General features: G+C 36.3%; 3 protein-coding genes and 1 long non-coding RNA gene across 4 annotated transcripts; 2 read left to right on the top strand and 2 right to left on the bottom strand.

Annotated features, from left to right (window-relative positions):
• The first annotated feature begins 13,129 nt into the window (after positions 1-13,129).
• On the top strand, positions 13,130-16,968 carry LOC105631129 (uncharacterized). Its single transcript, XM_012213129.4, has 2 exons — positions 13,130-13,838; positions 16,392-16,968. The coding sequence occupies exons 1-2, from the start codon at positions 13,510-13,512 to the stop codon at positions 16,612-16,614; spliced, it is 552 nt and encodes a 183-aa protein (XP_012068519.3). The 5' UTR covers positions 13,130-13,509; the 3' UTR covers positions 16,615-16,968.
• A 333-nt stretch (positions 16,969-17,301) lies between these two features.
• On the bottom strand, positions 17,302-19,170 carry RPC14 (RNApolymerase 14 kDa subunit). The gene is made up of 4 exons (XM_012213136.4): positions 19,034-19,170; positions 18,842-18,956; positions 18,321-18,397; positions 17,302-17,592 (listed from the first exon to the last, which is right to left on the bottom strand). Exons 2-4 carry the CDS (start codon positions 18,940-18,942, stop codon positions 17,459-17,461), a joined length of 312 nt encoding a protein of 103 aa, XP_012068526.1. The 5' UTR covers positions 18,943-18,956; positions 19,034-19,170; the 3' UTR covers positions 17,302-17,458.
• An 89-nt stretch (positions 19,171-19,259) lies between these two features.
• TIM10 (Tim10/DDP family zinc finger protein) lies at positions 19,260-22,434 on the top strand. The gene is made up of 6 exons (XM_012213144.3): positions 19,260-19,399; positions 19,490-19,540; positions 19,760-19,812; positions 20,026-20,064; positions 20,189-20,258; positions 22,161-22,434. The coding sequence occupies exons 2-6, from the start codon at positions 19,496-19,498 to the stop codon at positions 22,209-22,211; spliced, it is 258 nt and encodes an 85-aa protein (XP_012068534.1). The 5' UTR covers positions 19,260-19,399; positions 19,490-19,495; the 3' UTR covers positions 22,212-22,434.
• A 1,341-nt stretch (positions 22,435-23,775) lies between these two features.
• LOC149495957 (uncharacterized) lies at positions 23,776-26,305 on the bottom strand. Its single transcript, XR_016320856.1, has 3 exons — positions 25,852-26,305; positions 24,847-24,912; positions 23,776-24,014 (listed from the first exon to the last, which is right to left on the bottom strand). It is a non-coding gene; the product is annotated as an uncharacterized LOC149495957 (long non-coding RNA).
• Between the last annotated feature and the right edge of the window lie 1,094 nt (positions 26,306-27,399).

Raw genomic sequence — 27,399 nt, 5'->3', positions numbered from 1 at the left:
TGCTCCAACAACTGCCATATGATCTCGTAGATTATTAGTTAGCTGTTAATAACAGTTATTATTTACAGTTGAGTAGTTATTAAGATCCAATATTAGGGTCAGGATGTTATGTTACAAATTTATAATTGCAATTTTTCAGACTATATTTGTAATTTTTTATGCTTCTAAATTATCAAAATGGGTTAATCAATCTATATACTGTTTTCAATCTCATTTAAAATTACGGTAGCATCCCAAACAATTAAAAATGAAATTGCAAATTAAAAAAGTATTTCTAATGCCCCTCTCTAACCATGGTTAAACTTAACCCACCTTACCTATCAAACTTGAAATACACCTTTTATATTTATCTATTGGAAAAATGCTGCATTTAAAAAAAAAAAAACATATTAAGAACAAACTTTTACTTCCAATTTTAATATATTAGGGCATCTATTTTCTTCCATTTTTACCTATTTCTTTTTTCTTTTGGTGTAAATCACCGGTAATCGAACCATATCACCAGGGACCGTTTAATTCGGCTCGGTGTTTAATTACAGTTAAAGCTCTTCGGCTCGGTGTTTAATCAAAGTTAAAGCTCTTCGCCCCTCCCTATAAGTGTATTTAACGCGTATCGAATCTGAGAGATCTTTCCTCATGTTTAGCCTATATTGCCAACTGAGCCACAATTTCGTAGGTCTCTCTTCTTTTTTTTTTTTTTCTTTTATCTTTCGTATTTTCATTTCTTGATAATTTGCTCTCTATTTTTCTTTAAGGTATTTTAGATGATGATAATAAATTCAATTAAATTTTAATTTATATCAAATATAAAATTTAATTAAATTTCACATTTTAAATTTTTTGTAAAAAATATAAAAAAATTATACATAAAATAAATTCTCGATCTAAAATTTAATTAAAATGAAGTATGCACTTTAAAATCTTAGATTATTACCAAAAGTTAATTATCTCATTATCTTTTCACATATGGCAAAAAGCTAGGAATATGACAAGTTACAAGTTCACAACCACAAGCAGTGAGTTCACATTAGGAATTCAAGAAAAGGTGGGGCAAAAGAAGGGTCAACTATGGGTATATCTAATTTATTTATTTTTAAAATATTACATTTATAAATTATTATTATTATAAATGTGACATCCTACCGAGTTGAGTCTTAGCACTGAGTCGAGTCATTTCATGGAGTCGAGTTGAGTCGGGCCAAACCAAACCCGGTTGGGGTAGAATGAGATTTTAAGTGGACTTACTTGATTGAGAGAAAAAGATCAAAGCATATGGGTGATGATTTATTTGCATTAAAAGACCAAGCTTGGGTCTTAAGTAGTAACCTGTTGACAATTGAGGTACCATTTAGGAAGTTTCACATAAAAATTCATTGATATTTTGATGGCCTACCCGTAATAACCATTTCACTTTCCCATTTTCATCTTTATCTTCATCTTCTTCCTTTCTTCCTTTCTCCATCCATTTTCATGGTAGTTTAAGACAACCTCAATTTTCTCCAAGTAAGTAAAATTTCTTGAAGCTTTATATTATTCAACCTCTAAGTGAGCTATATTGTAGATAAGTTATAAGGATTCTGATGTGTATAGGAGAAGGGAGTTCAAAGATTGTAGAAAAAAGGAAGTTAAAGAGGAGCTCAAGCTTTTTGGAGTAAAGGTTTGATATCTCTTTTCATTTACCGTTTTCTTTGCATGAGAATTTGTGTGGTGTGTTGCTAATGAGACAATATTGCTTCATGTTGAGTGGGAGGACTGGTAATGGTGAGAAACAGGGGAGAACAGGGGAGGTATTGAATAAATGAAGTAAATAGTGAGTTTATGCTGAAACAGGGCTTGCTGGAAATTTTACCAGTAACTTCATCTTGATTTTGACCCTATTTAATGATGGAATTAGGAAGTGTTATAGAAGAGTTATTTGTTCCTCTATGTGTTAGCTTTACATGGGTTTTTGAATCATTCAAATCGGAGTTGTATATTGAGAGATATGATCAAAAGAGTACAGACTGTGCAGGCTGGAAGACGCGACGCGCGCGCGCGAATTGCATGACGAGCTCGCGTTGCCTTCTCGCGCTCGCGAATTTGAACTATGCGCTCGCGACTTTCACCTGAAACTCTCTGACTCTCATTTTGCACTTCTCGTGCTCGCGACTTTCAAGTGCGCGCTCGCGACTTGGCCCTTGGCCTGTAAGCGCTCGCGACCTTCATCGCGCGCTCGCGAATTTGGCCTGGGAACTCACTGTCTCTCATTTGGCACTTCTCGCGCTCGCGACTTTCAAGTACGTGCTCGTGACTTGTGCCCGATAACTCACTGTCTCTCATCTGGTGCTTTACGCGCTCGCGACCTTGCAAGGCGCGCTCGCGACTTGTGTTTTCATGCACTTTTGGACTTCTTTTTCAATGCAATTGTATTCCTTTGCTTCACTTATATGCCTCCAATCATCTTAATACCAAAATACAACATTAAATCATGTATTAAAACAACATGCAAGCATGCAAATGATGTGAAATCAAATAAACATTATGAGTTATGAACTATGAATATGATGTTGTGTTATATTATTGACATACCAACATTATGCTCCATTGAGGTTAGGTAGAAACCATGTAGATAAGGCTATGTCGCGACATAGGATAGCAGATCTGCACCTCATACAGTTTGATACTCCGGCTACAGGCCGTTGAATGGATATGATTATATATGGGCCATAGCAGCCAAGCATACAGTATTCATCCAGTTTCATACAGTTTTTCTTATCACTTCGGTTTCACTATAACCTTATGGAGCCATACAGATACCTTGGCATAACATTTCATGAATCATACAGTATTATAAACAGTAAGAAAGATAATCAAGGTATAAGGAAAAGATCATGCTATATGTGCTTATATGTTTAATTATCCATATGCATTTACATGCTTATTTCTATCTATGTATGTGCTTAATTGTTTCTTTATATGTTGAGATATCCACTGAGCTTTATTTGCTCAGCGAGTTACCTGTTTAACTCGCAGGTTTTGAGTTTGGACCGTAGAGAGTCAACTTGCAACTGCTGCAGTTCATCTGTAGAAGACTCAGTCTTCAGGGTAGCTACTCATTCGGATGTGTATTTTTGTCTACCCTTTTTATGGCATGTACAGGGCACACAGTTGGGCCCATTTCATTTTGAAACTAGTATCATGTTTTGTAAATATTAATTACATTATTAATGTAGACAGCATCAGCATGATATAATAGTCAGTATCCATTATGATATCAGCATGACAAGACATAAAGTCAACCAGTTTGTAACGTCTCGACTCGGTTTATTCGGGTTTACGGGTGGATCGGGAAGGGATGTTACAAATTTTGGTATCAGAGCCCTAGGTTTAGTTTCCCCGGGCTTGCATGCATAAGTCAGTATAGTGTACATGCCATGACTACCCTGATGAACTAAGCAGTTGTTATTCTTTTAGGAGGATGTCACAGGAAGGTGAGAGCGAGTCACACGCCTTCAGAGCAGTGGAGGGTGAGGCTCCAAGAGCACCAGGCCAAGAGGTGTTGTTTGTAACACCCCTTCCCGGTCCACCCGTAAACCCGAATGAACCGAGTCGAGATGCCACAAACTGGTTGACTGTATGGTCTGACATGCTGAAAACATACTGTATATTGAATATAATAACATGTTGGTACTGTTTCCAAAAATAATGTAATTTACAAAACATGGTACAAGTTTACAAAATGAAATGGGCCCAACTGTGTGCCCTGTACATGCCATAAAAAGAAAAACAAAATGAGTTTCTACCCTGAAGACCGAGTCTTCTACAGATGAACTGCAGCAGTTGTACGCGGACTCTCTATGGACCAGTCTCAAAACCTGAGAGTTAAACAGGTAACTCGCTGAGCAAATAATGCTCAGTGGATATCTCAACAATAAAGAAACAATTAAACACATACATATATAGAAAGAACCATGGAAACATATATGGCACATATAAGCTCACGCATTATGATACTTTCATGATATCTTGATTATCTTTTGTACTGTTTATAATCCTGTATAATTCATGAAATGTTATGTCAAGATATCTGAATGGCTCCATAAGGTTATAGTGAAACCGAAGTGATAAGATAAACTGTATGAAACTGGGTGAAACTGTATGCTATAGGCCCCGAACCGGATTCGCCTATGCCAATATTGTCCGTTTTGGTGCCCCTAACCGGATTCGCACCGCACGGTTTAATCATATCCACTCAACGGCCTGTAGCCGGAGTTCCAAACTGTATGGGGCGCAGATCTGCTATTCTATGTCGCGACATAGCCTTATCTACATGGTTTCTACCTAACCTCAATGGAGCTTAAGATTAGCATGTCAACAATGTAACACAATAGCACATAAATGGTTTCACAACGTCATCGTTCATCATATTGATTTGATTTCACATCATATGAATGCTTGTATGTTGTTTAAATCCATGTTCTTATGTTGTATTTTTGTTATAAAATGATTGGATGCATGCATGTTGAGCAAAGGAATGTGATTACATAGCAAATGAAAGGCAAAAGAGTGTCACAGCACAAGTCGCGACCGCGTATGTGAAAGTCGCGAGCGCGACTTGTGCATCCTGAGAGTCAGTGTGTTTCTGGCTGAAGTCGCGACCGCGCAGCACAAGTCGCGAGCGCGAGATGAAGTCGCGAGCGCGCTTGTGTGATTCGCGAGCGCGAGATGCGCACACTGAGAGTCAGAGAGCTTCTGGCCAAAGTCGCGACCGCGCATGTGATCCTCGCGAGCGCGGGTTGTGCAATTGAGAGTCAGAGAGCTACCTGACTCAAGTCGCGAGCGCGCAATAGGAAATCGCGAGCGCGACTTGCTTTCCAGTATGCGCGAGCGCGCGACGTGATTCCGTGCAGTCTGTGTTCTTTTGGCCATAACTCTCAATAGCTAACTCCAAATTGAATGATTCAAAAGCCCATGTAAAGCTAACACAGAAAGGAACAAATAACTCTTCTATGACAATTCCTAATTCCATCATTATATGGGTTCAAAATCAAGATGAAGTTGCTAGTAACATTTCCAGCAAACTCTATTTCCGCTTCATATATTCATCCCTTGTTTTCACATCATTTCCAGTACTTCCACCCAACAACAAGCAACATATCATCTCATTGGCAACACACCACACAATTTACATGCAAAGAAAATAGTAGACAACATGAGATATCAAACCTTGACGTCAAAAGGCTTGACCTCTGTTTTAGCTTCTCTTTTCTGCAACTTTGGAACTTTCTTCTCCTATACACAAGAATTCTCATAACTCATCTCCAATATAACTCAATTAAAGAGTGAATAACATATAACTTCAAGGAATTCTACTTGGAGTGGACTTACTGCGTAACTTGCATGAAAAGTGCAAGGAAATGGAAGGGAAACTTAAGAAGAAAATGAAAAACGTGAAAATAGGAAAGTGAAAATGATAGGAACGGGTAGACTCTAGAAGAAGTGATTTGGCTGTGTAAACTCTCTAATTGGTACCTCAAGTATACAAAGGCTACAACTTACTACCCAAGCTATATGTTTGGAGGCAAACAAGTCCTAAACTTTCCATGCAAATAAGTCCACTTATCATCCATTCTACCCCAACCAGGTTTGGTTCAACCCGGCTCAACTCAAGAGGATGTTACATTGTTAAAGCAACTTGCGGATACTTTTAGACAGATTGCAGGGGTGATACCTCAAGCACCAATAGTAGTAGAAAGAGAAAGAAAGCCCCCACTAGAGAAGCTTCGGAAATATGGGGCGAAAGAATTCAGTGCCAACAAGGATGATAGTCCAGAAAGAGCTGAGTATTGGTTAGATGGGACATCGAGAGTTCTGGAACAATTACAATGTACACCAGAGGACAAGTTGGTTTGTGCCACATCATTGCTCATAGATGAGGCATATATATGGTGGACTACTGTTCAGCAGCGGGTATCAGCAGAGCAGCGTACATGGCAATTCTTCTTGGATGAATTCAAGAAAAAGTTCATCACAGAGGCTTACCTAGATGCGAGAAGGAAGGAATTCTTATACCTGAGGCAGAACAGAATGTCAGTTGCCGAATATGAAAGAGAATTCACCAGGCTCAGCAGGTATGGTCAGGGGATAGTGGCTACAGAAGCCGAGAGGTGTAAAAAGTTTCAGGAAGGCCTGAACGATGAAATTCAAATGGGAGTGGTAGCTTCCAGATTCAGAGAGTTCTCAGCTTTGGTAGAGGCAGCTCAGGAGATAGAGCGCATTCAGGCCAGTCAGCGTACCAGACGCCAGCGGTCTCAGCAGAGGAGAGACCAGATTCAGAGTGCACCCAGTGCCTATCAGTCAGAAAGCAAGAGATTCAGAGGTGCTAGTAGTTCAGCTAGTTCTAAACCTTCCTTTAGCCAAGGCTCAGCTAGGGGTGCTAACGCGCCAGCGGTATCAGTTGTGGCTAGTTCTACCGGTGGTAGTCGAGGTTCAGGCAGAGGAACTGGTAGAGGCACCAGTAGAGGTGCGGAGTCAGCCGGTTATACTCTTCCACCTTGTGAGCATTGTGGCAGACGACATGGTGGAGATTGTTGGTTGGTGACTGGTAAATGTTGGATATGCGAAGCATCAGACCATCAGAAGAAGGATTGTCCGAAGAGGGCAAAAGTTCCTATACAGTTCATAGCAGGCAGAGGAAGAGGTGAGAGCTCCGGAGGGCAGAGACAGCAGTCAGAGACTGTGGACAGACCTGATACTAGAGGTCCAGCCAGGGTCTATGCTATGCGAGCCAGAGAAGATGAGGAAGCTCCAGATGTAATAGTTGGTGAGTTTTCTTTAGGTGATCATACAGTTTCTGCTTTAATTGATCCTGGCTCATCTCATTCATACATTAGTGTACCTAAACCTTGGGTTAAAGGGTTAGAAGTTGCATATGTGAGTCAGGGTATGTTGGTTACTAATCCATTAGGAGATGTAGTACAAACCCATACAGTGGTCGAAGGATGTCCAATTGTTATTCATGGAAAAGAGTTTCCAGGAGATCTGATGGAGTTGCCATTTAGAGAATTTGATGTTATTTTGGGTATGGATTGGCTATCCAGACATCAGGCTATAGTTGATTGTGCTAAGAAAAGGGTGACATTATATACTACAGCAGGGGAAGAGATTACAGTAGTCAGAAAGTGGCGAGATTTTCTGGGTAATGTGATATCAGCCATGGCAGCAAAGAGATTAATTCAAAAGGGTTGTGAAACATACTTGATATGTGCATTACAAGCAGAGAAAGAACAGTCAGAAGTGCAAGACATACCAACAGTGTGTGATTATCCAGATGTATTTCCAGAAGAGTTACCAGGGTTACCACCAAGGAGGGAAGTGGAGTTTACTATAGATGTCTATCCTGGAGCAGCACCAGTATCAATTGCACCTTACAGAATGGCACCAGCAGAGCTAAAAGAGTTAAAGATTCAGCTACAGGAGTTATTGGATAAAGGCTTTATCAGACCCAGTGTATCACCTTGGGGAGCACCGGTATTATTTGTAAAGAAGAAAGATGGATCATTCAGATTGTGCATTGACTACAGACAACTGAACAAACTGACAATCAAGAATAAGTATCCATTGCCTCGAATTGATGATTTGTTTGATCAGCTAAAAGGTGCAGGTATGTTTTCTAAGATCGACCTTAGGTCGGGATACCATCAGTTGCGAATAAAGGAAGAAGATATCGCTAAGACTGCATTCAGGACCCGATATGGTCACTATGAATTTTTAGTCATGCCATTCGGTCTCACAAATGCACCAGCGGTTTTCATGGATCTCATGAACCGCGTGTTTCATTCATATCTGGATCAATTTATGGTGGTGTTTATAGATGACATTTCAGTCTACTCCAAAGATAAGGTTGAACATGATAAACATTTGCGGATTGTACTCCAGACACTGAGGGATAAACAGCTGTATGCCAAGCTCAGTAAGTGTGAGTTTTGGCTAGAAGAAGTTTCTTTCTTAGGACATGTGGTGTCATCGGAGGGTATCAGAGTGGATCCTCATAAGATTGAAGCCATTGTTGATTGGAGACCCCCCAGAAATGTCACAGAAGTTTGAAGTTTTCTGGGTTTAGCCGGCTATTACAGAAGGTTCGTAAAGGGATTCTCCATCATTGCATCACCATTAACAAGATTGTTGAAGAAAGAGGTTGTATTCCAATGGGATAATAGGTGTCAGCAGAGTTTTGACACTTTGAAGAAAAAGTTGACTGAAGCACCAGTGTTGACTCAGCCAGTGTCAGGTAAAGACTTTGAGATTTACAGTGATGCCTCTCATATTGGGTTAGGATGTGTACTTATGCAAGACAGGAAAGTGGTAGCTTATGTCTCCAGACAATTGAAGCCACATGAATTGAATTATCCAACCCATGATTTAGAATTGGCAGCCATTGTCCTAGCATTCAAAGTATGGCGGCATTATTTGTACGGTGAAAAGTGTTACATTTACACAGATCATCAGAGTTTAAAGTATTTACTGACACAGAAAGACTTGAATTCAAGACAACGGAAGTGGATGCAAATTCTGGCTAATTATGATTATGTCATTAATTACCATCCGGGCAAAGCTAATGTGGTAGCTGATGCCCTTAGCCGCAAATCATTGTTTGCTTTGAGAGCAATGAGAATTAGCATGGAGTTGCAACAACAGGGAGTTATTCTAGCACAGATGCAAGTACAGCCATCTTGGGTTCAGGAAGTTGCAGAGGCACAGAAGAAAGATGCACAAACAGCACTATGGGTGAAACAAGTACAGGAAGATCATGGTGGGAAATTCAGATTGGATAACAGTGGAGTCTTATTCTATGAAGACAGAGTTGTTGTACCACAGATAGGGGAGCTTAGACAAAAGATTCTGCATGAAGCTCATAACAGTCCATATGCAATGCATCCAGGTAGTACCAAGATATATCAAGATTTGAAGAAAGGCTATTGGTGGCCGGGCATGAAGAAAGATATCGGAAATGTTGTAACAAGATGTTTAACATGTCAACAAGTAAAAGCAGAACATCAACTGCCAGCTGGGTTACTTCATCCAATAACAGTGCCAACATGGAAGTGGGATCAGATCACGATGGATTTTGTTGCTGGATTACCTCAGACGCAGCGGAAGCATGATGCAGTATGGGTGATCGTGGACAGATTAACTAAGTCCGCACACTTTCTACCAGTTCGGATGGACTATTCTCTGGACAAGTTAGCAGACATGTATGTTAGCGAAATAGTTCGACTACATGGAGTTCCATCATCCATTATATCTGACCGTGATCCAAGGTTTACATCGAAGTTTTGGGGTAAACTGCAGGAAGCATTAGGAACGAAATTGCATTTCAGCACTGCATTTCATCCTCAAACAGATGGCCAATCAGAGAGAGTCATTCAAATTCTAGAAGACATGATGAGATCATGTGTCATAGAATTTGAAGGCAGTTGGGACAAATATGTACCTCTCATGGAGTTTTGCCTACAACAACAGCTACCAATCGAGCATTAAGATGGCACCATATGAAGCATTGTATGGTAGACCATGTAGAACACCTGTGTGTTGGACAGAACTGAGTGAGAAGAAGATTTTGGGTCTAGATTTGGTTAGAGAAACAGAAGAGAAAGTGGAAATCATCAGAAAACGGCTGAAAGAAGCAAGTGATCGACAGAAGTCTTATGCTGATTTAAAGAGAAAGGATATGGAGTACTCGGTCGGTGATAAGGTATTTCTGAAAGTTTCACCATGGAAAAAGATCCTAAGGTTTGGACGAAAGGGTAAGCTTAGCCCTAGGTTCATTGGTCCATACGAGATTGTTGAACGTGTAGGACCATTGGCCTATCGCCTAGCGTTACCTTCAACCTTAGATCGAATTCATAATGTCTTTCATGTATCAATGTTAAGGAGGTATCGATCAGACCCATCGCACGTGTTGTCAGCAGAAGAGATTGAAATTCAGCCGGATCTCACTTATGAAGAAGAACCAGTTCAGATCTCAGCCAGAGAAATTAAAGAATTACGGAACAAGAAAATAGCATTGGTAAAAGTTCTTTGGAGGAATCATAAGACAGAAGAAGCAACTTGGGAATCTGAAGACACCATGCGACAACAGTATCCGCATTTGTTCACAACAGGTAAACTTCGGGACGAAGTTTTTATTTAGGAGGGGAGAATTGTGACATCCTACCGAGTCGAGTCTTAGCACTGAGTCGAGTCATTTCATGGAGTCGAGTTGAGTCGAGCCAAACCAAACCTGGTTGGGGTAGAATGGGATTTTAAGTGGACTTACTTGATTGAGAGAAAAAGATCAAAGCATATGGGTGAGGATTTATTTGCATTAAAAGACCAAGCTTGGGTCTTAAGTAGTAACCTGTTGACAATTGAGGTACCATTTAGGAAGTTTCACATAAAAATTCATTGATATTTTGATGGCCTACCCGTAATAACCATTTCACTTTCCCATTTTCATCTTTATCTTCATCTTCTTCCTTTCTTCCTTTCTCCATCCATTTTCATGGTAGTTTAAGACAACCTCAATTTTCTCCAAGTAAGTAAAATTTCTTGAAGCTTTATATTATTCAACCTCTAAGTGAGCTATATTGTAGATAAGTTATAAGGATTCTGATGTGTATAGGAGAAGGGAGTTCAAAGATTGTAGAAAAAAGGAAGTTAAAGAGGAGCTCAAGCTTTTTGGAGTAAAGGTTTGATATCTCTTTTCATTTACCGTTTTCTTTGCATGAGAATTTGTGTGGTGTGTTGCTAATGAGACAATATTGCTTCATGTTGAGTGGGAGGACTGGTAATGGTGAGAAACAGGGGAGAACAGGGGAGGTATTGAATAAATGAAGTAAATAGTGAGTTTATGCTGAAACAGGGCTTGCTGGAAATTTTACCAGTAACTTCATCTTGATTTTGACCCCATTTAATGATGGAATTAGGAAGTGTTATAGAAGAGTTATTTGTTCCTCTATGTGTTAGCTTTACATGGGTTTTTGAATCATTCAAATCGAAGTTGTATATTGAGAGATATGATCAAAAGAGTATAGACTGTGCAGGCTGGAAGACGCGACGCGCGCGCGCGAATTGCATGACGAGCTCGCGTTGCCTTCTCGCGCTCGCGAATTTGAACTACGCGCTCGCGACTTTCACCTGAAACTCTCTGACTCTCATTTGGCACTTCTCGTGCTCGCGACTTTCAAGTGCGCGCTCGCGACTTGGCCCTTGGCCTGTAAGCGCTCGCGACCTTCATCGCGCGCTCGCGAATTTGGCCTGGGAACTCACTGTCTCTCATTTGGCACTTCTCGCGCTCGCGACTTTCAAGTACGCGCTCGTGACTTGTGCCCGATAACTCACTGTCTCTCATCTGGTGCTTTACGCGCTCGCGACCTTGCAAGGCGCGCTCGCGACTTGTGTTTTCATGCACTTTTGGACTTCTTTTTCAATGCAATTGTATTCCTTTGCTTCACTTATATGCCTCCAATCATCTTAATACCAAAATACAACATTAAATCATGTATTAAAACAACATGCAAGCATGCAAATGATGTGAAATCAAATAAACATTATGAGTTATGAACTATGAATATGATGTTGTGTTATATTATTGACATACCAACATTATGCTCCATTGAGGTTAGGTAGAAACCATGTAGATAAGGCTATGTCGCGACATAGGATAGCAGATCTGCACCTCATACAGTTTGATACTCCGGCTACAGGCCGTTGAGTGGATATGATTATATATGGGCCATAGCAGCCAAGCATACAGTATTCATCCAGTTTCATACAGTTTTTCTTATCACTTCGGTTTCACTATAACCTTATGGAGCCATACAGATACCTTGGCATAACATTTCATGAATCATACAGTATTATAAACAGTAAGAAAGATAATCAAGGTATAAGAAAAAGATCATGCTATATGTGCTTATATGTTTAATTATCCATATGCATTTACATGCTTATTTCTATCTATGTATGTGCTTAATTGTTTCTTTATATGTTGAGATATCCACTGAGCTTTATTTGCTCAGCGAGTTACCTGTTTAACTCGCAGGTTTTGAGTTTGGACCGTAGAGAGTCAGCTTGCAACTGCTGCAGTTCATCTGTAGAAGACTCAGTCTTCAGGGTAGCTACTCATTCGGATGTGTATTTTTGTCTACCCTTTTTATGGCATGTACAGGGCACACAGTTGGACCCATTTCATTTTGAAACTAGTATCATGTTTTGTAAATATTAATTACATTATTAATGTAGACAGCATCAGCATGATATAATAGTCAGTATCCATTATGATATCAGCATGATAAGACATAAAGTCAACCAGTTTGTAACGTCTCGACTCGGTTTATTAGGGTTTACGGGTGGACCGGGAAGGGATGTTACAATAAATATAAGGAAAATTTTTTTATTTATAGATATGTACTTATATTACTCAATTTATATTACTTCTGTAATTTATATGTATTTATAAAGTGTAATACAAACATCTATATTTAAAATTGGGACAAGTGATCATGTAAAGGTATGACATTTTTGGAAAAATTGGATTGGAAATGGTCATAGATGTAATTTTAAAATTAATATAGATAGGAGGTTTTTGAATCAATTCAATTCTAACTTTTACTGGTTTTCAAAAAGTAAAGAATTAAAATGGATTATGAATCAAAATCTACTAATTTCTTAGATTAAAAGATTGAAAACTATGAAATCAATTAAGTTTGAGTCAATTTTAATTCCAAATTTGAAACATGAATGACTCGAAATTTCATAAATTGAATGACTCTAAGTGTCTCAAAATGACTTAAAATTATTATTAACGAACTGAGAATGAAACATTATCTTAATGGAGTGAGGCAAAATTATGATTATCATTTTTTTTTTTACAATAAAAAGGAAAGTAACAATCTTAGAAGGGAAAAAGAAAAATAAAAAGAACAGAAAATAGTAAAAGGTCTCTATTTTATTTTATTTTTTCCTTCTAAAAATGATTATCAAAACAATGCGATATTTTTGTGAGACTTTTCAAAAAAAAAAGAAACAAAGAAAAAAACTTCGGAAAAAAAAAGAAAGGAAAAGGTAAAAACTTTACCCTCTAAACCAACTGTTGTATAATTATTCTGCTCTGCACCAACGACGCAGCAGCAGTTTCCTTGCGTTTGCTTTTCACCAACACTGCGCAAACTGACACACAGATATTGAGAGAGAGAGAGAGAGAGAGAGAGAGAAATTGATATGTTTTTTTTTTGTTGCAAGAAATTTTATTTTCATATTTTGGATAAAGCTTAAAGAACCAAACACCACCACCACCTACTCTCCTACCCCCTCTCTCTCCCTCTACAACCACCTGCATAGGATCTCAACTTCATGCCTCTCTGTGTCTATTACGCGTGTGTTTGTGTATTAATTCTCTTTTAAAGGAAGCAATTGTCTTCAAGCCTTCAAGAAGATACTCCAAGTTCTGATCTTTTTTCATCAATTTTCTCCTTCTGGTGTGGCAAAATGCCAACTGCACATGCTACCCATTTTAATACAAACCACCATTTTAGAGGTAGCAGCAGTGATATGTCATTCCCGGGTGAGGTTGGTGCTGATATGGACTCTTCAGTGTCAGATTGCTTGTCAGAGGTGGATTTGGAGAGTGGGGTTTTGGAGGGGAAGATGCATTTGGGTGATAAAAATGAGAGAGATTGTAGAATTTGCCATTTGGGTTTAGAGAGTGTTGAGCAAGAGAATGGAGTGGCTATTGAGTTAGGGTGTTCTTGTAAGGGTGATTTGGGTGCTGCACATAAGAAGTGTGCAGAGACTTGGTTCAAGATCAAGGGTAACACGTGAGTAAAGAATTCAGCTTTTTCTTTGTTGTGTAAGATTTTTTTTTTTTCCTTTTTGGTTATATGCGTTAATATGCATTCTCACAATTTGTATCCTTTCTTCTGTTATTGCTTTGTTGAAGTTTGATTTTCTGCTACATTTTACTTGTTTGTTAATAACTATGGATACCTTTTTCCTGGGTTTTGGAGATTTGAGGAATTTTTGTACCAATTTGTTGGATCCAGCTCCTAGGAGACCTGAAATGTTTGAAAATTGAGACGGAATCATGAGATTCTAGTTGATTATATTTGTCTGATTCGTACTGTTAGCCTGTGAGCACACTTCTTTCCACTTCTGTGTCTTTTTTTTTCTCTTTTGCCATACCCAAATTAATTACAGGCGAAACCTCCAACAAAGGAGCATGGCTCAAAATATTTGGGTTGTTTTTGGAAATATTACTTTCTTTGGATGGATACTCCATTTTAGCTTTTTCTTTAATCCAAGTTCAATAAAAAGATGAGGGTTTCATTTTGCTCCTTGGCATAGATTTAAGCTCTAAGCAAAAATTGGTTTACTTAAATTGGCTAAAAGAAGCACAGTACAATGTTTAGGTTGTATTTTGACATATTACTATCTTTGGATTATTAATTTAATATTTTTTTTATCTTTAATTCAGTTTAATAAAAAGATAAGATTTCATTTTGCTCCTTGTCATAAATTCAAGCTCAAAACAGAAATTAGGTTACTTTAAGTTGGCTAATATGTTTCTAATAACTTACCTATAAGTTTCGTTATTAATGGCATATAAGCATATCCAGATTCTGAATGTATAACATTTTTTCTACCTATCCTGCTTGTAGTGATTGTTAGCTCTTGTTCCTGTCATGTGTTGGTGATGGTTGTCTTTATTCTTTTGCCTCTTTATGAGCTGGATGAATCAGGTAGAACAGAACTGTTCAGTTGAAAGCAAAACAGTAATGAATTAGAAATGGCAAATATGGTGGTCACCACCACCTTCCTCAAGTAAAACACTGAACATAGGTTACATTTTATAAAAATACAAAGTTATTTGAGAGATGTGGGGTCTATTGTCTAGCTTATATGCTTGTCTTTTTGTTCTACGATTGACTCTGGATAGTAGACATGTGCTTGTCTGAACATTTGCAAATAATCTACTACTGAAGTGCTGCTACTATGGGTGCCTGGAAGTAATTATCCTCTTCAGTTCATTGTCTATTCTTGCGTATAGTGAACCAGTAATATTTGTTTGTCTTCTGTAGTTATCTTATGTGGCAAGTTGTCCTTGCTTCATGGATCTCTCACACCCTTTAATTATTGTACTCCTTGGGCTTGGTGAATTGTGGATTATTGATGGAAACGAGCTTACTACTGAAATAGAATCATTTAACTTACCTCACTGGGTTTAACCACTAATGAGCTCAAGATTGTTCTGTGATTCCTCATGTTTGAACTCATGATCAGGAGTACTGTTTACAAGTAGGAAATAGGCTAGAAGTTTTTCAGCATATAATAATGACAGATTTCTTCAAACCAGGTGGTGTCATTTCATTCAAAATCTTCTTAGTTAGTCATGCCATGTGTGGTTATTTTTAATTACTACATAGAACACAACTAAAGAACATACTTTGCTGGAAACTCTTACTACATAGAACACAACTAGAGAACATACTGTGTTGGAAACTCATATCTACTGACTCAATTTAGTTCATTGTATTCAAAATTATGTGCTCTCGAGGAGCCGGTCTATAATTGCTTTTCATTTTCTATGTTGGTCAATATCATGTATTGTTCATCCATTTCTTTTCTTTGGGAATTTCAACCCTGCCACTGTGGTTATAAAGGAGATCTTTAGTAGTTGGCTGCTTCTTAGCATGGTTTATCATTATCAAAAAGCGTCAGAATTTTCCTCCCTGTTCCTTTCTTATTCGTCTTTTTCTCTTTGTTGATATTATATTTCTTCATTATCATATCGCACTGCCCTGGTTATTATACAAAAGAGTCACAAGGTATGTCTACTTTCCAAATGATTCAAGCATTTCGAGCAACATGTTGTTTAGCAGAGATGATTTAATATGGAAATTTGGGTTAATCTTAGGGAATGGGTACTATACCATCTGGACAAAAAAAAAAAAAAAAAAAAAAAAATCAAGAAAACGATGATGCTTGAGGAGATGGAAGATGGTGTGGTTAGTGTCCCTTGTATAAACATACCAATTAGAGAGGATTGTTCACAAAGTTTAGTTGTACCTTCGTTCTTTTCATTTTTTTCCCTCTTCTTTTGGTTCATAGTATCGTATGTTCTAGAAGCGAAAAACATCACTGTATGACTAAATGGTGTATTGGCTTGATCATGCATTCACGAATTAGCCCAAGTAGCTGCTAACTCTTTCTATTTCAAATTCCAAGGTTCTGTTCGTATGCTTTAGTAAATTGAATGGATGTTGTTCAAACATCGAGACTTGCTTACAACTTGCTGCTATTCCGTCAACTTTTGCAATTTATGATTTTCTGCCTAATGCTCCATGCTCAAGTTTTTCTTTGCAAAATTGCAGAATATGTGAGATTTGCAGTGCCATTGCGCTCAATGTTGCCGGTGAACAGACAAATGAGGCACAGAATGTCACTGCTGCTGTTTCATCAGCACCAACAGCACCTCTAATCCTGGTGGAAACTCGAACTTTCTGGCATAGCCGTCGTGTTATGAATTTCTTGCTTGCCTGCATGGTCTTTGCATTTGTCATTTCTTGGCTCTTCCACTTCAAAGTCCTCTCATGACTTGTGACCTGACAGACCCAAGAGAAATTAGCTTGGGGGTAGCAAGGAGTGACTCCCAACTCTGTCAAGCCGCAAGCGGTTGTTTTGGTGCCTTACTCCTTCCTATCCTCAGCCATAACCTCCTATTTCTTGCTTAGAGGTTGTTTTGGTGCCTTTTTCCTTCCTATCCTCAGCCATAACCTCCTATTTCTTGCTTAGAGGCGGTACGGCATTAGCATATTTCACGTGTACATGCAAAAGCTTCTGTGCATTTTGTACTACATGATCATGTCTAAGTTCTGGTTTCTTCTATGTAAAATTGTTGAAACGCCCTCGCTTTGGAAGAAAAAGAAGTCTTTCAATTGGGTTTCAGAACTCATCTCTGTGAAGCTTTTTGAAATCAGTTTGGCCATTTCGTATCCGGACAGAACAAAGGATTCTCATTTCCTTTGGAAAAACTTGGGCATTAGGATTCTAATTTCCTTGGGAAAAACTTGCGATGCCCAAAAGCGATTCAACATTTGCTTTCCTGCAGTCTAAAATGTTTCCCTGACTAGTCCCTGCATACGCTTGTAATTGTACAGAAATTTAACGTTTCAAATTAGATATGCAGGCGCCGGTATTATAATTTGTATTGACAAGTAAATTAAAATTTCATGCCTTATTGCTTGCGAGATGATCGGCTCTGTTTAAGTATGATCATAAGACTTGATAATGAAATTTATATTTAACAGTCGAAGATATGTGCTTATCAAACAAGATTAAGTATATCATTCTGATGAAAAGGGGACAACTACATAGTAACTGCATCCGATTGCACCTGCAAATAACTCGTATGCCAGTATACAAGAGAGGTCAATTTCAATTACTTTGTTTCCATTTCTATGGGATTGTTTTTCTTATAATCAGAAACAGCCTTGTCAAAAGTACTCCTAACTTGCCGGCACAACAACATCAAATTCTGGCATCCATCTTTCAATACCTCTCTCGCTGGATCACCTGAAAATTTCCATTCAAATAATTGAAAATAGTAAAGGCAAATATCCCAAAGTTGCAGTGGATGCATAGTTAGTAGTTAATGCCTTTCATAAGGATTCACATGGAATACTAGAAAATGAAGAACATACTGCAAGTAACCGTGATTTCTTAGGTGATTTACAAAGCTAAGCACGAAAAGAAAAAGAAAAATAAAATCAGACTTGTTCTAATTCATACAAATAAACGAACTAGATGTATGCAGTTATTAAAACCTATCTAAAAAAAAAAGTATGCATAAATGCATATACCTTTAATTGGTTATACACAAAGCTAAAAAAGTAAAAAGAAAAATTCAAATTAAAGATGTATCATACTCGGATCATATATGCCTTTACCATCTTAGCTGTTCTGTCAAGGCTAGTATGTGTTTAAATAGGTTGCAAATTATAGTTTAAGAAGATGATGCAAGTTTCCAAGAACAGTACATATTTTGAGCTAATAGCAAGATTCCAAAAGCTATGGTAATTACAAAACAAGGAGCAAACACAGGCTAATATGCTCGACACAATTGATTCACATGGACGGGTAGATCTTTCAGCTAATCCAGAAAAAATTGGCATTAAACCTTAAGTTGAAAACCCACTAATTCAGCTACAATAAATATCAACTAACACAAATAAAGAAAACAGGTATATGCAGTCACTAATCATTACCTTAACAAAAGTAAGCAAAGTAGGTGCATATGTTACCTGTTGTTTGGACTCTAATATTAACTCGAGCATCTGAAGGATGCGGAATGCTGTATCCACAGAATGAAACCCTTGGACTGCAAAAAAAATATTATAATGTGCTTAAAACATTGTTAAACAAAATATTTTACAGGAATTAGTATTGCCAATACCATTCAGGGAAGAAAAAACAACAAATGAATACTCCTTTCTTGCTCAATTCAGCTGTTGTTTTGACACAAGCCAGAACATCATGGGTTCTAATGTAATCCATCTATATTGACATGAACTGGATATTTTTTGGTCTAGTTGCTCAAAAACATGAAATTTCAATATTCTATCAGAAAAGGAGTAGAATTGGGGGTATCCACCAATTTTATTTTTCAGTCACAACCTACCATTGTTACCCATTTGAATAATCACAAAAAGATTCTAAAAATAAAAAACTTTAATAACCCATTTCAAACAACAAGAAGAAGATTTGAACCATACAAAATATAACCAAAGGCAAACATAAGAGTAAAAAAGATTGGATGACTGACTCTTGATTCAAGGTGAATCTAACAGAATTTGCAAGAGTGTGATCTTCATCAACGAAAGAAAACGTTGCTTTGCTTGGATCCTGTGCAGAACCGTGCTCCATTGCTTCTAGTTACTCTGCAAGCAAACAAAATGAATTTTAAAAGAATCATTCAAACCTAGAAAGACAAAGGAAGGCCTATCAGGGTTCTTACCGAGAAGTGAGAGATGGTGTGTAAAAGAGAATTTGAGGATGAATGGAAAGATAAACCCCTCAAAATCCAAAAACCCTAAACCCGCAGTAGTCTGTTCTAAATTTTTAATGGTTTGCTCTCTGAATTTCAGTGGGGATAGAATCGTCATTTAGACCAATTAAAAATATTTATTATTGATTCGTGACCTATTCTGATTGGCTATTCATAAGGCTTGCGTAACAGGCATGTGACTTGCGTAACTGGCATCTTTAGTCTTTACTTCATTTCCTAAAACCCTAAATCGTGCCTCTCTTTTTTTGAATTCTATTAGGTTTCAAGTCCCATTTTTTTCTTTATCAAACTGTCTTTGGAGTTCACATAACACCGGTGAGATATAATTCTTTGGCAGTTCTTGTGTCTCTGATATTAAAGATGATCGCTTTGATAGATTTTTAAAGTAGCTCTTTGTTATTTCAGGGTATAATGGCTGCTAATAATGATCTACCTCCTGGTATCGACAAAGAGCAGGTGGGTATTTCTCCTTGACTGATTTGAGTTTTCATATCATTTGAATTTAAAGGATGAAGTAGAATAGCATCTCATTGGGGCATTGGGTTTTGATTATTTTACTATAATCAATGGCTGTGGTTACATATTTGTTTAATCGTACAGATTTTAGTAGAAAAACTTTGCTTTCAGTAGAATTAAGTATGGGGTGATTTTGGTTTTGATTTTTTTCATTTATAGGTTTTTGGGATGCTAGCAATGGAGATGGAGTATAAGGTAGAACTGTTTAACAGGTAAACTCATGTAGTTGTAGGTATTAGAAATTGCTATTGAATGTTCGTTTGATGAATGGGGTATGCTTGGTTGATTTAATGCTCCGCAGGATAGCTATCCTCAGCCAAAATATGCCTTAGCTCTTACCAAAATTTTGTATTGCTCTTGTAAGCTTCAAGGTCGCAATATTTAACTTTCTCTGTTTCAATTGTTTATTTTTATATTAAATTCAGGCTCGCTATGGCATGTTTCAACAAGTGTGTTGACAAGAGGTGAGATAATTTTTGTTCTTTCATTTCCCTCAGTTTATAGAAACCAATCTGAAAGTGGTGTGCAAAAAGTAAAAGAAAGTACATATTTTTAAATCTCCTTCATTGTTGTACTACTTGTTTTTAGGTACAAGGAACCTGAGCTAACTATGGGTGAAAATAGTTGCATTGACCGCTGTGTTTCAAAGTATTTTCTGGTAGGCTGCTTGCCTTTGTTCATTGATTGTTTTAATTTATTATAATGCTGTATTGCGGCTAATTGGAATCGATACAATCACTATCAAACTTAGTTTTAAGAAGCCTAAAGCTTAAAACTCAATTTCAATGAAATTGAGTTTTATTTTGAATATTCAAACTCAACTCAGTTGTCATTAGAAATTCAAGTGAATTTATTGGACTTGAATTCAAATTACAGTAGGCTTAGGTGAATCTGACTTCAAAATCCTTTTATGTTTTTTTTTATTATTATTTAAAATAGCGAGCATAATAGTTTATTATTTAAGTATAATATTGAATGTATTTAGAGCATCTAAAAGTAAGGCTCCATTAGCCTTACAAGCCTCTTGAGTCAAGCCTTATAATACTCAAAAAGCTTGACTTGCTACTCAACCTCAATTTTGACTCTATAAGTCAAATATTTTGCTGAAAGTGTCAATGTATTTTGGCTTTGTTTGTGCTCCTAACATACTGTTATTCTTCAACTATATATTCAGCGATACTAGGACCTTATGTTAATCTTTTTTCTTGCGAAGAGTAGATTGCTAAAAACAGTAATGAGCCTATGAATTTATAAAATGATAAAAGCAATTATTATTATTCTTTTTTTAACGTCAACATATAATATAAGAAGAGATGAGGCAGGTAGTTCATATAATCATAAAAGGAAACCATAGCTGATTTTGTAGGGAAGAAAAATAAAAGAGGTGCGCCTTGGTGCACGCCTAAGCCCAAAAGCTCTCGCCTCATTAATGTCGCCCACCTTTCAGTGTGCTAGGCTCTAGCCTTCACGCCCTATGCCTCAGGCGCGCCTTTAATAACTATGTACTCAAGCTCAATTTTGACTCTATACCAATATTTTGGTAAAGTGTCCGTGTAGTTTGGCTTTGTTTGTGCTCCTAACATAATTTTATTCGTCAGCAATGCCAGGATGTTAATCTTTTTCTCCCAAAGAGTACATTGCTAAAAACAGTAATGAACAAATGAATTACTTCTTTTTTTGAACCTTCCGTTGGTGTTCTTCAAACCAACCCTACCTTCCCTCTGCTCCCTTTTGCCTCTTGTCCCACTCCTTTCTGACCCCTACCCCCTGTTTCATCCCTTATCTGAAAATTGTGATGAAATTGGAAGACCATAAGATTTTCATCCTCACTCCTACAACCCCCACTCTTGCCGGCTGATATAGCTTTTCTAGGCAGGAAGTATATTTTTTGGTCATTTTCCTCGTTCACCATTTGATGATCAAAAACTTGAAGATAGAAATGTGCCATTTAGTAGAAGAACATGTGACTATGCTTCAAGTTTGACAAAGTCCTGGAATGTTGATCTACTTAAATGGTGTAACTGAAGAACTTTTTCCTTTTCTTTTTTTTTTCTATTTTTGACAAATATTGTATAAAAGGGCAGTTTTTATTCACTTTTTAATTGTTCCTCTTCTTTTTGGTTCATAATTAAGAGTGAAGGTTTGGAGATGCCTATTGGTGGTTAGTAATTTGATTGGCAAGAGAAATAAGGGACATGGGTTTCTTGAATGATAAAAGCAATTAGAATGTAATATTTACCAGTATTTCAGTTGTGGGTAAAGATAAAATTGATGAAGTTAAAAGAAATTGGCTAAATATGTACCTTTTTTTTTTTTTTTTTGTCATTTTTCCTAATAATTAAAGCATAAAGGACAACTTTTTTGGCTTGCCCTTGTTCTCAGAATAACTTTTTCTGATTCTGGATAATGCATGTATTTTGCTTTTGGAATATCTTGGTGGTTTTAGCTGTTCTGTATATATATATATATATATATATATATATATATATATATATTGAATTACTATATGTACAAGGTCTTTTTGTATGGTTATATGATGAAAGCCTCTTCTGATTTCCAGGTGAATGGTATAATCGGCCAGATGCTCAGTGCCGGTCAGCGTCCGATGTGAAATTCAGACCTGCTCTAATTTGGGATTTTTGTTTCTAAATGAAAGCATGCTGTTAAGTAGGCTCTACGCATGGGAAGGATACTGAATTTATTTACTCTGTTACATCAGTTTTTATTTTTTGGTCATTCTATTGTACTGCATAATCAATGGCAAACTAACTGCTGGCTGCTGTAATAAAATTTTTGACCCAGTAATGAGTAGTATTCTTTGTTGTTGTGTACTATGCAATTCCTACTTCATTCTTTTTCTACAGGGTGTTCTTTTTATATTAAAATTTTGTCTATTTTGGTAACTTTGGTAATTATTCTAACATGAAAAGTTTATCTTACCTTTATTTTAGTTCTTTGTGAATCTTTTAATATGAGATATTCTCAATGTAGCGGCAGACAAAGATTAAGATGAACATTTAATGTGAAAAAATTATGGAGAATGGATTTTTTATATCAATTTTTCATTGAAAAAAAAAAGTGCTCATATTGCTAATATGAGCCATTGATTAAAATGGAGTTTAAATAGAAAAAAATCACAATTTTCAAGTTGATCACATTAAAAGGAATTTTTACTGGCTTCGGCGGAATATTTGAATTGCGTATCAAAGGTAGTTGAAAGGTTAAATGAATACAGGTTAAAATTTTCATATTTCCACAATTTTTCGAAATAAAGCATCGAAAAATGAATTTCCCTCCGCAGGTTAGAGCATAGGTTTCAGTTTTGCAATTGTTTATATTCTCTTCATTTGTTAAATTGCTTTTTTAATTTCGGTGAAAAATTAGTTATTCTTATATAAAAGAACGGAAGGAATATATATTTGTCAAACGATTATTTTAGAGTTGGTTACTAAGCTTTTATTGGCCCAACGTATCAGAATATTTCGAACTTATGGATTTTTGTAATTTCACTCCTTTTTTTATCTTGTTTAATTTTACCCTATTTCGACTTTTGTAACTATAGTATTTTCAATTGCAATTAAAAATGGAATGACAAATAAAGTGTTTTCATTCTTTTTTAAAAAAATTAATAATAAAAATAAAATTTTAAATATCCTTTAAATATTAAATTATATATTTATATATTTAGAAATATGATATTTGAGACATGCAATTAAAATAGTTAGAAATTTTTTTTACTACAATTTTTTGAATAATAATTTGATTATATTATCAATTTAAAGAAATTACTACAATTAAGATTTTCATCCTTACAATTAAGATTAACATAAAACAAAATGCATAATTAAAAATATATTTTACTAATTTAAGATTTTTTAGTAAGTAATAGAAATTAATATTATTAAATTATTAATTAGCATATTTATTTTAAAAATTAAAATTTAATATATGCAACATTATTTATTTAGACTAATGTCACGACCCGTTTCTGTGGGCCGGACCGGCACTAGGGCCCAAGTAAGCTTAAGGCCCCCGAGGCCCGTAGTAAGCCTAAATTATCCAATCTGTCTACCTAGCTTTCTCAATTTTATCAAAACAGTAAGCCCATATTCAAACATCAAACATCTGGCCCAATCTCAAATAACACATAATATATAATCGGGGCCTATTCACAATAAATTATAATGGACTTACTGGTTTACCTGCGGTTAATTGCATAATATTTAATTTATAGCGTAGTGCTAATCATAAAGCCCGATTAAAATACACAACCCTATAACTGCGGAGTTCAATAATAAACTGATAATAGAATAATTTATACATCCGAAATTAAATAACAGAAATATAAGGTTTACATTTATAACTCTGCGGAGAAGATTGCAGAGCCTCAGTCGAATCAGCTGCTTCCTAGTACCTGGGAGGTTTGTTTGGAGGGGGTGAGTTTTGCAACTCAGTGAATAATAATAAATAATACACATCACAAACAGTCACACATATGCACCCTAAAAGACTGAATGTACACACAACAGTCAATCATATGGCATCATATCAGCACCCACAAACATTATCACCTTCAAATAATCACATCACGTGGAAATTAGTCAGTGGAGTCACCGAACCCCCGATGAGCCGTCCTCCCACATGGCTCATCCTCTCACATGTGCACCAGGGAGCCGATCCCCCATACTGGCCGACCGGTCTAATCCTCACTTGACCAGCCCTCTCATTATTTTTCTATCCTCTCTTTTCTTTTTTTTTTTTTTTTTTTTTTTTTTCATACCAACAGGAGGCAACCCGGTGGTCTCCATCCAATCTAGATCATCAAGCGCTCACAACAGGAGGCCACCCTGCGGGCTGCGATCAAATCTAGACTGTCCGGTGCGCAACGACGAGAAGCCAACCCGTGGTTAACGGTAACGATAACGGTAGGTGCACACGGGGGCGCCGATCTCCCATTTACCCGGCTAACGGTAATCATATTGGATCCATAAAACGGTACGGTCTCACAGTCCCATGGTGACCCACTTCATCCCAATTCCACACAAACAAATCACAATATATGCACAGCACAATTATTCAAACAATTCTTTCAACGTACTACACCAAATACATCCAAATATACAATTATGCAACATAAAATAAATATGAGCTTTAATATATATATATATATATATATATATATGTAAGGTTTGTAAAAAAAAAGCTATGCAAATGCATGTTGATATGCATTATTTATTATTACTCACAGTGATGGAGAGCGAAATTCTAGTTTTGATGCTGTCCTGGAGGAGCACTAGATAGACCCGGGCGATCTAAGAAATTACAAGAACGACACAAAAAGAATAATTCTATCAGACAAAATATTCATTCACCACTCTTAAAAATTTTATTTTATATCCTAACTTCTCTACATAATTAAATTTTGAGATATAAGTTCTTTTCTATAATAATTTATTTCCTTCTAACTTGTATTTTATTTCCTACCGAAATTTATTTATTTTTCTACCGAAATTTCTTTTATGTTCTACCGAAATTTCGGCAGCATCTCCTCTAAAAATTGAACTATCCACCTGTTAAAATATCAACAATTTCACAAATATTCAATCTATACGGCCCATCCGTCGGGCAATTAATCAACAACATTTTCCATCCTCCATCAATCTCAACATCACCACACAATTAAAATTATATATTATAATAACATTATATCTAAACTACCTTAATTAAATCAACACTAAAATTATAAAGCTGTTAACTACTCATAATTACCAAATTAAATTAACCAAATTAATTAACTATAAATAATAAAATTGACTTAATTAACTAACATTACTAACATTAACTTAACTAAACTAATTGGCCACAAGTAACAAAACTAACTTCATTAACTAATATTACTAAATTAATTAACTTCAAATAATAACATTAATTTAATTGACTAATATTACTAACACTATCTTGACTAAATAAACAAGCTACAACAATTAACTACAACTAACTTAACTAATTAATTACTAACACTAATTACTAACACTAACACTAACACTAACTAAATTAACTACAAACCATTACTTATTCACTAGAACTAACTTAACTAAATAAATCAATTAATTTCATTGTCTAATACTAATTTAATTAACTAATATTTCATTACCTAAATAACATTAACTAACACAATTAACTAAATTAACTAAATAACATCAACACAGTTAACGTTAATTAATTAATTATTGCTAGATCGGAATTCTTACGCGTGTCGGGTTAAAAAGCAGTGACTGCCGGTGGTCGAACTCGACTGGCAGTGGCGGAGAGAGGTGAAGACGACCGATCGACGTGCTGGAAAGACGGCAGAGCTGCTGTGACGCCGGCAGAGGCCCGATCTGCAATGGCAGCGACGGCTTGACAAGCTGTGCTGCTGCTGTAGGCGCAACAGAGGAGCAGCAACGCGATCTGGCCGAGGAGACGAGGAGCTGCTGCGTTGCCGAGCTGCAGTAGGGGCGGTGGCGGAGTGGCAGTGGCGCGCGGCTCTGCTGCGTTGCCTCTGTCTCGCCAAGAACGCAGGCACAAGGAAAGAAAAAAGAAAGAAAGAAAGAAAAAGGAAGAAAGGAAAGAAGAAGAAGAAGAGGGAGAGGGAGTGGCGGCAGTGGCGCTGTGGTGGCAGTGGCGATGGAGTGGAGGTGAGCTGGTGAGGGGGAGTGAGTTTAGCGTTGGAGATAAAAGAAAAAGAGAATTTTCTAGATGGTTTGGGTCGAACCGGTTTGATTCGGTTCGATTCGGCTCAAATCATCGATTTCAACTGGTTTTCGGCTTTTTCAATCGGTTTTCGATCCGGTTTCTCACAGTATGCGCACTAAAATATTAATATTAATTTCCAGGCTGTCGGTTTATTAAATTTAATTGGATAATTTTTCGAAAATAAAAATTCGGGTTATTTCAACTAATGAATTTTTTTTAATTTATTTTTTAAATTTTTATCAGAGTCACATGATAATTTAAAAAAGATAAAAATACTTTTTATTTGCAATTCCATCTTTAATTGCAAATTAAGAATGCTATTGTTGTAATATATTGAGTTTAGAGTAAAATTGAAAAAAATATCACAACAGAGTAAAATTTCTAAAACCTTTATTAGATTTTTTTTTTTATATACTTTACTATTTCAACATCATTTTGACCATGAACACTTGTCATTAAACAAATAAATGAATAATAATTCTATCCACATGCTTCATCATTTCATTTTTTTATTATCTTCTCTCCTTTTCTTTCTTACAGAATCCCCAAATATCCTCTCCTTTTTCTCCATTGTCCTATGCAGAGTCAAGATTTTGAACATAAGCCCATCCCTTCACTCAATTGTCCTTTCTATTTCCAATGAATTTTTTTTTTCCTACATTTTCTTGGCAACTTAGCAATTCTTTATTTATATATTAACTAATTGCATTTTGAAAATTCTTTGCTTTTTAAAATACTCTTGGCATAATAATTTTAGAAGGCTAGAATGATGGATAATTTTAGCATAATTGTTTAAATTTGTTAAATTTATTTAGAATTTTCACATTTTTTTGATAGATTTTGATTTAATTATATTCAAGTATATAGAATTGAATTAGCAGAATTTAAATCTCTGTTTTCTTTCATGCCAAACAAAAATTTAGATTTATAACAAAATTTTGTGAAATTCATTTATTTCAAAGAAAGGTTAAAGCAGAACAATATCGCTATGTATATTGGTAAGTTTAATTTAGGAAAAGTTACACCTGTGCTGTTGCAGAAATACATACATCAAACATATAAAT

This window comes from Jatropha curcas, chromosome 5 (genome assembly GCF_041381405.1).
Source record: "Jatropha curcas cultivar XTBG-Jc1 chromosome 5, XTBG_Jcur_1.0, whole genome shotgun sequence".
NCBI lineage: Eukaryota > Viridiplantae > Streptophyta > Magnoliopsida > Malpighiales > Euphorbiaceae > Jatropha > Jatropha curcas.
This window is presented reverse-complemented; position numbering and strand designations above follow the sequence as displayed.

What these genes read in the sequence shown, in the direction of transcription:
- LOC105631129 (XM_012213129.4), top strand. Translation starts at nt 13,510, where the DNA reads ATGCCAACTGCACATGCTACCCATTTTAATACAAACCACCATTTTAGA. An exon ending in TTCAAGATCAAGGGTAACAC is followed by an intron (nt 13,839 to 16,391) that starts GTGAGTAAAGAA and finishes GCAAAATTGCAG; the next exon opens with AATATGTGAGATTTGCAGTG.
- RPC14 (XM_012213136.4), bottom strand. Translation starts at nt 18,942, where the DNA reads ATGGAGCACGGTTCTGCACAGGATCCAAGCAAAGCAACGTTTTCTTTC. An exon ending in AGATTCACCTTGAATCAAGA is followed by an intron (nt 18,398 to 18,841) that starts GTCAGTCATCCA and finishes TTTTTTTTGCAG; the next exon opens with TCCAAGGGTTTCATTCTGTG. An exon ending in TATTAGAGTCCAAACAACAG is followed by an intron (nt 17,593 to 18,320) that starts GTAACATATGCA and finishes GGAAATTTTCAG; the next exon opens with GTGATCCAGCGAGAGAGGTA.
- TIM10 (XM_012213144.3), top strand. Translation starts at nt 19,496, where the DNA reads ATGGCTGCTAATAATGATCTACCTCCTGGTATCGACAAAGAGCAG. An exon ending in AACAAGTGTGTTGACAAGAG is followed by an intron (nt 20,065 to 20,188) that starts GTGAGATAATTT and finishes ACTTGTTTTTAG; the next exon opens with GTACAAGGAACCTGAGCTAA. An exon ending in GTGTTTCAAAGTATTTTCTG is followed by an intron (nt 20,259 to 22,160) that starts GTAGGCTGCTTG and finishes TCTGATTTCCAG; the next exon opens with GTGAATGGTATAATCGGCCA.